We start from the raw sequence: 10,152 nt of genomic DNA, 5'->3' as shown, positions 1-10,152 counted from the left end.
AAAAAATCGATAAAATAGTAGGTGTATATTATTCTCGTTTTATTTACAATTTATATAAAACCTCCTATGGAGTGCAATACACTCAAACTCTATTTAAAAATTGTTTTAAGAATATATATCAAGTAATGATGAAATTCAAAAGAGTACAGTAATAATTGTTTGTAATAAGTGACTTTGTTTGGATTGTCTTTTTTTAAAAATACTTATTATATAGATAATTAATATGAGACTATTGAACAATGGTCGTAAATATCTCGAATGAATTATATTTTAGTAAACTTATTTGCAGTTATACTCTTATTGTCTCATATTTATTATAAAAGTGTAATATAGTTCATAAATGCATGTAGTTCTTGTTCAAATTCAGCTTGTTCGGAACAATAAGATTCTTTTTTTAATTTATACACTAGCACAGTACCAATATTTGTTCCAAGTACCTGAAAAATATTTGTATTTTTATATTTAATAACAATTACTACTGGGGCACCCACATAATTTAATGATATTAACTTTATCACATACCAGATATTGGGTAATCTTATCACGTTCAGTTTTCCAAGAACATAATTGCATACAATTTATTTGTCCCCATTTTTTTAAAGAAGGAGTACTTATATAGTGCATTTCATTATTTTGCAAATTGCATGTATATATTCTAAAATGTTGTTATCATAAATGAAAAATTATTCTATAATAAAGAAGAAATATGTTCTTTTTTCTCATTTGATAAACTTACTGTGATTTATTATTTAGAACATAAACTGTCGATGGTTTTGATCTTGACCATTTCAATACTGTTATTTTATTTGTGTAATTATCATGTTTTAATTGTAAAACAGGTTTTTCTCTATTCGATGAATAAAGAAGAATTGTACCGTCATTACAGCCAATCTATAATGTAAGAAATATAAACAATTCCATATACATATATATATACCAAACCAAATAATATTACATATGATTAAAAGTCTTACCAAGAAATAAGATGCTTTAAAAGGACATATTTCAATAGATGAAGTATTTCCACATGGTGCTGAAATATTAAATTGTATTATTTCAGTGTATTATTTTTCAAAATCTCAATCCAAAATTAAATTTACCTATTTTTTGTCGTTTATACATTGAAGGATTTACTCTGCAATTAAAGCAAGTACTATGCAATATTTCACTGGCATCGGTTGCAACAAAAAGGCCATTAGAATCTGTATTGTCTATATACATGTCAGTAATTGTACCATTATTGTTTAATTGTATAAACATGTCCTGACTTTTGATTAGCCTAATATTGCCCCATTGACTCAGACCTAAATCATTGACAATTGATTCCAAATTGTAGAACACACTCCATATAATAAAATGGCCATTTTCATCTATGCTACATAACTGTTAAATTAATATAGAAAGATATAAATAATAATAGTTATAATAAAGTTACATATTTAGATAAATTATCACGAATCAATATGTATTTAACTACCTGTGTAGGTATGAATTTGTTTTTACTTATTTGTGTATATATTTCTTCTGTTTTAGATAAAGTACGTATTGCAACTATCTTTGAATCATGCGTTGAAATTTCTGCATTTCCTGTTGTTGTATATGTTGGTATTCTTATAGTCCAATCATTATCTTTGGTATTATTACTAACTTTGTGATGCCATATTTCATTTTCTTTTAAATCCCAAAGACTTATGGATCTAATATAAAAATTCACATAAAATATTTAGTTAAATTATAGCTAATAATATATATATATATAAGAAATGCAAAATACCCATCGTCTAATCCAGCAAATACAATATTATAGTTGGTTGAATGAAAACAACATGCAGTGATAGGAGATGTAGAATAAAATAATTTTGTTGGTAGAGATGGTTCACAAATATTCCATACACATCCAATACAATAGTCCGTAATATCTTTCTGATTTTGTCCTGTTTCTATTTCCTAATAAATCAATCATAAAAAAAGGACAATTAGAAATGTGTGCATCTACGTAACATATACATAAACTTTTATTACTTGCATCTTCGTAAGGAGCATGAATAGTCAGTAAAACTTTATTACAGCTTTCAGAGTAATTTATCATTGTTACTTCTCTACCAGCAAGGAACGTTATTGAATCTATATCGAATTGGACAAAACCATCACTTTCAGATATTTCTTGCACATCATTTTGGAAAATAGTTCCTCCAAACTTTCTTTCTTCTAATAATGTTATTATAACGGTGGCAGCACGATGTACAAAATCATTTAATTGCAATATGTCAAAAGACGGCATTGCTATAATTTCTCCTGAATTAAGATTATCATCGCTACCAACTCCAGCTTGTTCCTATAAGACAAATCTGTTAATATTTCAAAATTATATCTACATATGAATATGTATCATCGTTCATACCATAGCAAATAAATGTACATCTCCTTTATTATTTCTACGCATGCTACAACTTATGGGAAATTGTGTCCATTTATTGACATTTAATATTTCAATCGTCTGTGTTTCAGCTTCTGATCTATCATCACCTGTTTGTGTATACATCTGCAGAAAATATTAATATTCATATTTTTAAATTATCTTTATAGTATTCATGAAATGACTTAGCAAGACACACAAATTGCATTAATATACCTGTTGAGTATGAAATTTTCCATAACTTCTAATAAATTCCTCATACGGTACTGGTGCACATTCCAACAAAGAAAATGATAAAGTATTCAATTTTATCATAGTTAGCAGCTGTTTTCCTCTGCTTCTGGATTTCGTTAATTTCTCAGTAGTAATTAGCTGCTGTTATTATAATTAATATTAATTTACTATAATGAAATATAATTGTATACATATATTATATATACAATACCTTTTTAGTAATATTATCTTTAATTTTCGAAAAATCAATCAATGAAACTTGTGAAAGAGATGGTAATTTTGTAAAATCACCAGACCTAGTATCTTCGAAGCCCTCATCCATAGACAATGGCAATGATTTGTTTTCAGATAATTTATCCTCGCTATTCAAATGAAATAAAAATTAAATATGCAATGAAAACCAATTATTGATATAAAATATTAGAATTTTTTGTTCTTATTATTAGTAGCAAGTTGTAAGAATATAACAAACCTGTACTCTTTGCTAATTGTTTGTTGGAGTTCTGATAATGGTAATGGTAGATTCTGCCCCTTTGTAATCATTGTTTCTATTATCATTGCTCTTTTTTTTGCTTCAGCTAATTCATAGTGACCAGAATCATGCATATCTTCCTCTTCTGCCTTATGATTGTTTGTATTATGTATCACCTTTTGCTGAAATGAAATCCAATTGAAGATAAAATATATATATGAATATTATTGTTTTATATATATTTATTATATACAAAAGAATCAATAATATTACTTGTTCTTTAGAAGAAAGTTCAATGGGACTTTGATATAAATTAGTTTCCTTTTCACTTGAACTTTCACTGGTTTCTAATATTTCATCATCCGTACATTCTTCAAAGTCCGATTCATATTCCTGAAATATACAAATAAATTATTTTCTATATCATAAGCCATCATATGATAGATGATTGTTGGTATACCTCAAAATCATCTGTATAATAATTTTCATCGTGTTCAGTTTGATTGGTACTTTTTTGCACAGGTATCGTATTTGTTTTAGTTTCTTTTTTCTTAGATGTCTCTTGCATAACTGTGTGTAATACTTTTACTTCAGATGAGCTTAAAGTTCTAGATCTTCTACGTACTTTAGATTGCAGATTACTTTTATCCGCTGACTCTGAATTATTTGATATTGTCTTTTTTGTAACAGCTTTTACTGTACTCTTTTTTTCTTTCGAGCTGTTACCGATTGAATTTGATTTTGGTACATATATAGTACTAATACCTCTTTTTTCAGAATATGTACTCTGATACGTTTTAGTAGGCTTTGCATTTGTATTATGAACTAAATGACTTTTTTTTATACTACTATCTCGAGTCTTATTGCTCGCTACATTCTTTTCCAATGTATTCGACGTAGATAAAGATTTTGAAGTATTAGATTTAGATGCGACTGTTCTGTTTGATGCTTGTCGACTCATCGAAACTTCTTTCTGAGGTAAACTAGGCTTCTTTTGTTTAAAAGAGTTTCCTGATACTCTACTACTGGAGGATGTCTGAGGAAGTTCCAGCTGTTCGTCATCGGTTTTTCTGCGGCTACTGAGCTTTTGAGTCTTTGAATATCCATGATTTTCAAGTTTGGTTGTTACCTGTAATTGTATTACAATATTAAGAAATTCAGATAAATAATAATAATAAAGCATGACACAGTGTCAACATTTTGTAATTCTTAATTAAATAAATTACAAATTCTTATGGTAAGTGTGTGAAATAACCCAATTGTGTAGTGGTAAGTTTATACAAACGTACAGTGATGTATAGGAAAATAGTGCGTGCACAAAAATGCGTGCATATAGCAATAAAACAGCACTTATTAGCTTTTCGATTTTTAATATAACGTAACTACGTCAGAATTATAATTGAATCTTGCCTTCTTAGACATTGCTATTAACCAATCGATAACACAATTATAGATTATCAATAAATTAATAAGGATTGTCTCTTCACATGATACCAACAGATGTCGCCCAAATTAAATACAATGCTAATTTAAATATGTATATGTAAATAAGTTATTATAAGAATTGTTTTAAAGTTGCTTTTATTGTTACTTTTTTATCAATTAATACTTATTATATATTTCTTCTAACTGAACTTTATACAAGATAATAGTAACTTTTTTTCACAGTGACTTTTTATCGCTTGTTGATACAATGGTGTATCATAGCGACGGCTCACGCATACACACATATACAACGCACGCGCGCGCGAAATACATAAAAACCGACCGAGTAAATAAACATTCTTTTCGTTATTTTATCGATGAATTGGTTTTGTTTTTAAATTATTTGTAATTCTTTTAATATTCTAAATTCTACTTAATTTTTTTTTTATAGAAACATATCTTTAAATGATTTGTTATAAAATACAGTATAATGCAAAAAAGTGAATAAACAATCATGTCTAAATCTAATAAGAAACAACATAGGTAAATTGATATTATATTTATTACATACTTATATATATTAAGATGTAAAGATTTTAACCCTGAAATATAGATGTAGATTAATAGTGTCCGCCATTTTGTCTAAGATAAATTATATTTTATGAACGATATAAATGTTTATGCTAATTATAAAATGATAAACAAAATTGTAGAAATAAAATTCGTCATCGCTGGAATGAAAGAACAACAGTTTTCAATCTTGTATACGAATATTTGAGTAAAATCGCGGATAAAGATATGAAGAACCGACATCATAACAGCGCATACAATCGATTTCGTCAACAAAATCGACGAAGAAAAACAATTAAGAATCCGCATTTTAAATGTATATGAACGATTAACATAATTTTAATTACTTATTAACAAGAGGACAAATACATATTTGCAATAAAATATTGCGAAGACATGAGATTTTATTAATTATTGTTTCTTTTGCTTTTCGCATTCGCGACGACATCGTTGTATCCATTTTTTTAATTCTTTCTCGCGCGATTTCGATTTTTCCGAGATCGAGTTTTCTATTTCCTGGAATAGACTATCCTGAGAATTATTATTAATTCGATTATTCGGTGAAAGATTAGTTTCCTGATTTCTTTGTACGCTTCCTGATGCTGCAGGAATATTATCATTTGTTTTACGCACGCGTTTCGGTGTATACCTGCGAAAAGATGTACGATGATCATCATTATCTTGTTGAATGTTATCAACAGTTTGTTCGCGTTGATCCTCGTGAGAAATCAATCTTTTATGATTGTTATGCTTTCTTGTTTCTTCAGTTACAGGATACTTTCGTGAATTATTATTTCTTCTTGTAAATCTCCAAAATTCACGCGTAGGTGTTGCAAAAATCGTATTATTGAAATAATTCTTTCGCGATGATGGAGAAATATTATCTCTCGAATGTATCGTTGATTCTTTATCTTCTAATTCCGGATTTTCATCTAATTTTTCACAACGACATCGCGATTCCTCTTGACGTCTTTTTTTTTTACGAAATGTTCTTCTTACTTTGCTATACTTTGGTGTACTTATATGCATCTTTGCACTATCCCTAGGACATTCGCAGTTTTTTAACATTCGTGTGAAACTAAAGGGACCAATCAGTTGATACTCATCGTTCAATACCTCTGCAACGAATCTTAACATTAAAATAAAAGTATTTTAATATTTTCGAAATGTTTTTCAGATTATATTCAATATGTATTTATATATTAACACATCGAACTAACCCTTGAGTACAAAGTTGTTTTAAGGAGGTTCGCACCTGGGCATAAATATCTCCATCGTTGTTATAATTTTTCGTGATGTAATCGACTATTTCTTTCCTGGATGATATAGGCAAAACATTTTCGTGTCTTTGTAACGAACGCATCGCTTCCATCACACGTAATGAAAATCTACTGGAGTTTTCTACGGGATATTTGCATTTGTAATGCAACTAGTAAGAAAAGAAAAATATTAATCATGTATTATATATAAAGTCAAAATAAAATTCAATTAGTTAGAATTAAAATAGATCAATACTTTTTTCGATGGCGTATCATCCTCATCTTCTTCATTTACTTCTTCATCTTCTTCATCTTCTTCTTCTTCTTTTTGATCTTCTTGATCATCTTGTTCTATATTTTTTCTTTCTTCTTCATCTTCTAGATCATCTTGATCTATTTCGTCACCTTCCTCTTCCTGGGAAATTTGGTTACATCTTCCTGTACAATCCATTATGGTTTTAATTTGTATATAAAGATTTTCACGTAAATCATTTAGAAAAAATAAAACTAAATAATAATTGTATTTTATATATTGTAATTAAAATATATGAATAAAATGATAAGAACAATTTAAACAAGTATACGTTAAATCTCGCATTATGTTTATGTAAAAATTAATTGTATGTAAAATTTCGAACGTAAATATTAGAGACTATAATTAGTGATTAATTTGGTCAAACACCCTGGTTACCTTTTCGTATATGTCATTATGAGCGAAGTCACGTGAAGTTGTATGAACTTTGCTTTTCATTTTTGTTTCACGTTGGATGTTATTTATAAACGGTACACAATATTGATTAATAATTTAAATAACGTTGCACGGATCACAAAGAAATGAACGTAGGAAAAGCGAATGTGCAAGATGTGGAAGGGAAAACGCGTACGTTTCAAATATTAATAATAAATAGCAGTAATTGTGGATATAGCTCTATTTCTATTTTTTATCTTTCTCTCTTCAATGCTGTAAGAGTGTAATACGAGTTTTGTCTTTCATTACATTATATATGTATATATGTATATATTTCCTATGTATAAACATATATACAGAAATATATATTGTATATATGTATTAGGCAGGTACTTGATTCTATTTCGAGATATAGAAAATTACTCGTCCCGAGTCTCTCTCTGGAATATATTAGAGAAGGATCATATATATGAAAAAAAAAGTCTAAATCATCATATAGACTAAATAATAAATAAAATCTTGTCCATTTTTACTTTGTGTGATTAATAATTTATATATTCAGTTATTATCGAGAGCCTGGCGCTTCGATAAATCGGATTTGATAAATGAAATTCAAGGAAATCGAGTTTTACTGTAGATTGTCAGTTATAAATTGTCGGTCCTTACTCTACTACGCAAGTAGATAGTAGATTACAAATATAAATTGTTAGCAGATGAGACGAAGAATTGTTTCTATGACATCGTTCCTCATTGTGACAGCATTATCAGGCACGGTTCGATCGTGAATTATAATGATACAAAAAGAAAAAAACGAAAGTGACGAGTGATTATATTTCTAATATCTAATATAAGCACGATATAGAATACAGGAAATGATTCGACATTTTTAACGCGAACGAATATTAAACTAGGAAAGAAGTTTCAAAGTATGCGTAGTACCCGAGTTAGTTGTACAATTTCCGAATTATAGAAAATAAATGTAAAGGTAAGCGATTATCCGTTTGCGATATCGTTAATTAACTGACGAACAGCAGCTAGCTAGCTAGCTGACTATGCACCGAATTGCAACCATAAGTAGTAAATGAGTGTTATAGTTACGACGAGAGTTGGAATATAAATAGTTGCTAAAGTAAGAGAAAGTTTAATCGGAAGTTCCGGAAACGAGGCAAGGCGCCCTCGTGACGACTTGATGAGATAACTTCGTCCAAGTTGTGAAACAACAACGGCGATCACGATTCGTGACTTCGTGCGAGGGTGAAAGGAATCCGTGCCCTTTGAGGGAAGAGGGGATGTAAATAAGGGGCTAGGCACGCGAGGACGCTTAATAGGGATGTCGTCGTCGTCGTCTTCGTCGTCGTCGTTTTCCTCTTCCTCATCCTCCTCCTAGTAGCCATTTTCTTTCTTCTTTCCCTTGAAGATTTCTCTCTTTTTGTAATATACCTACATATAGAAAATCACGCGTGTTAAGGAAAGATCGAAAAAGATTAACGTTTAGCCTGTCCTTGACTTATTATATATATGTATATATACAAATTTTATATTGTAAGAAATAGAAAACAAAAATGTATATATATATATACGTATTTATATTCTTAGATTATAAATTAATAAGTTAGGTGAAAATGAAATAACGCTATTTAGTATCGCGACATCTAATTCGTTGGAAAAGGGTGATGTGCGGCCAGTGTCATATGGTCTTGATCTCACGGTGCCGCGATTACGTGTGCCTATCGTAGAAGCAATCGTTACCCGCTAACACGCATCGACCTTTTTCGCAAAGCACGTAAACGTCCATTTTTCTTTTTTGTCTTTTTTTTCTTTCCTGCATAAAGTTTCTTTGACTGATCCCATCCTTGGGATTATCATTAAATATTATCGACTGGGGAAGTCGAAGGTAGACGTTGTATCGCGCTGCTCTGTTTAAGTACTAATTACCGTTACGTTGGCACGAGCTACGGGGGTTGTTTCTTGGATGTCTTATGCGAACTCGAACACCTGTCGTTGACCATGTCATCAAACGTGTCTGCTGACGAATGCGCTACGATATTATGTAGGTGTCATTTGATCAACAACTTGCTAACAGTTTCTACGTTCTAACGAGTTCATCTTTTTGCAAATATGTTGAAGAGACTTATTCGCTCGAATCATAAGGATCCGTTGAAACAAATTGCAATGTCGAATCAGGCTTGACGCAGGACCTTCAAAAGTTAACATTTGTTAGTATTAAAAAGTATAAAGAATAAAATAAAATAGAATTAAATACATGAAAAGGTCAAAGAACGTGAACTTTACTCCTCTTTTCGTTTAACCCTTGAACAGAGTCCATCGATCTCTCGGCCATTAATCATTGGACAAGAGGTAATTACAGAGCCGAACAAGTGCAATATTTTATGAGATCGACTTGGGGAGTAATACCAGTCTATACACCCGTCTAATTTGCTTTATAATAATTACGAACATGTGAAACATTCACAGGAAACATGGAAGTGTCAGGTGCTCGCTGTCCCATAGCATTGAAAGCGCCCATTCGTGATCTGTACTGTTGGATGAGCTACCGTAAGAAATTCTCTGTTTTTGCTTACATTCCTTTATTCAGATCAAATCCTAGTGAACCCAACAAGATAAAAACGAGAGGAATGATCAGACGATAAGATTAGAATCTAAATTTCTCGGATGTTCTGTTAAAAACATATTTGTATAAACAATTTGTCTTGTTAAGTGTACGATGTACGTTCATAAAAATATAAACTTCGATTGATATTTAATACGGTAAATCGATAATGGAATATTTATTCATTCGATTATAAAATCAGCTTAATCGTAAACTTATTATCTCCAATCCCATTTCTTGTAGATTAAGGTCGTGATATTCACTCTTGAATGATCATTAATTGCAAAAACAGACGGCTTGGCGATTGGTCACTTTCGAGCTTGACCATTAGAAAAGCAATTGTCGCTGGTCACCCATGACGACCCGATGGGCGGAACGAATATGATCTTCACAAGTACGCATGCTCTTTGGGGCGGGAAGAAAGGTACCGTCGACGAATGAAACTTTCCCTGGAATAGGAGGATTGTAATCATCAAA

The 10,152-nt window shown here is 30.3% G+C and overlaps 2 protein-coding genes and 1 long non-coding RNA gene across 5 annotated transcripts; all 3 read right to left on the bottom strand.

Annotated features, from left to right (window-relative positions):
* Positions 1-18: 18 nt before the first annotated feature.
* Positions 19-4,648, bottom strand: LOC122515172 (cytoplasmic dynein 2 intermediate chain 1). Of its 3 annotated transcripts, none has more exons than XM_043632400.1 (15): positions 4,533-4,648; positions 3,583-4,251; positions 3,396-3,515; positions 3,123-3,304; positions 2,862-3,012; positions 2,633-2,788; positions 2,402-2,542; positions 2,027-2,335; positions 1,775-1,947; positions 1,478-1,697; positions 1,101-1,383; positions 975-1,033; positions 737-891; positions 523-655; positions 19-437 (listed from the first exon to the last, which is right to left on the bottom strand). In XM_043632400.1, the coding sequence occupies exons 1-15, from the start codon at positions 4,542-4,544 to the stop codon at positions 315-317; spliced, it is 2,886 nt and encodes a 961-aa protein (XP_043488335.1). In that variant the 5' UTR covers positions 4,545-4,648; the 3' UTR covers positions 19-314. The 3 variants fall into 3 exon arrangements, with proteins under 3 accessions (XP_043488335.1, XP_043488334.1, XP_043488336.1); XM_043632399.1 differs by having other exon boundaries at positions 2,633-2,791; positions 4,533-4,646; XM_043632401.1 differs by having other exon boundaries at positions 2,633-2,791; positions 4,412-4,636.
* Positions 4,649-5,501: 853 nt separating this feature from the next.
* Positions 5,502-6,654, bottom strand: LOC122515171. Its single transcript, XM_043632398.1, has 3 exons — positions 6,633-6,654; positions 6,338-6,546; positions 5,502-6,246 (listed from the first exon to the last, which is right to left on the bottom strand). Exons 2-3 carry the CDS (start codon positions 6,487-6,489, stop codon positions 5,529-5,531), a joined length of 870 nt encoding a protein of 289 aa, XP_043488333.1. The 5' UTR covers positions 6,490-6,546; positions 6,633-6,654; the 3' UTR covers positions 5,502-5,528.
* Positions 6,655-6,746: 92 nt separating this feature from the next.
* LOC122515259 lies at positions 6,747-7,790 on the bottom strand. The gene is made up of 2 exons (XR_006303238.1): positions 7,068-7,790; positions 6,747-6,814 (listed from the first exon to the last, which is right to left on the bottom strand). It is a non-coding gene; the product is annotated as an uncharacterized LOC122515259 (long non-coding RNA).
* Between the last annotated feature and the right edge of the window lie 2,362 nt (positions 7,791-10,152).

The sequence above is a fragment of the Polistes fuscatus genome, unplaced genomic scaffold (assembly GCF_010416935.1).
Source record: "Polistes fuscatus isolate 324 unplaced genomic scaffold, CU_Pfus_HIC Scaffold17, whole genome shotgun sequence".
Classification (NCBI taxonomy): domain Eukaryota; kingdom Metazoa; phylum Arthropoda; class Insecta; order Hymenoptera; family Vespidae; genus Polistes; species Polistes fuscatus.
This window is presented reverse-complemented; position numbering and strand designations above follow the sequence as displayed.

Coding starts and splice junctions, on each gene's coding strand:
- LOC122515172 (XM_043632399.1), bottom strand. Junction 3,013..3,122: donor ACAATTAGCAAAGAGTACAG/GTTTGTTATATT, acceptor TCATTTGAATAG/CGAGGATAAATTATCTGAAA. Junction 656..736: donor GTTCTAAATAATAAATCACA/GTAAGTTTATCA, acceptor ACAACATTTTAG/AATATATACATGCAATTTGC.
- LOC122515171 (XM_043632398.1), bottom strand. CDS start 6,489: ATGGAAGCGATGCGTTCGTTACAAAGACACGAAAATGTTTTGCCTATA. Junction 6,247..6,337: donor AAACAACTTTGTACTCAAGG/GTTAGTTCGATG, acceptor TTTAATGTTAAG/ATTCGTTGCAGAGGTATTGA.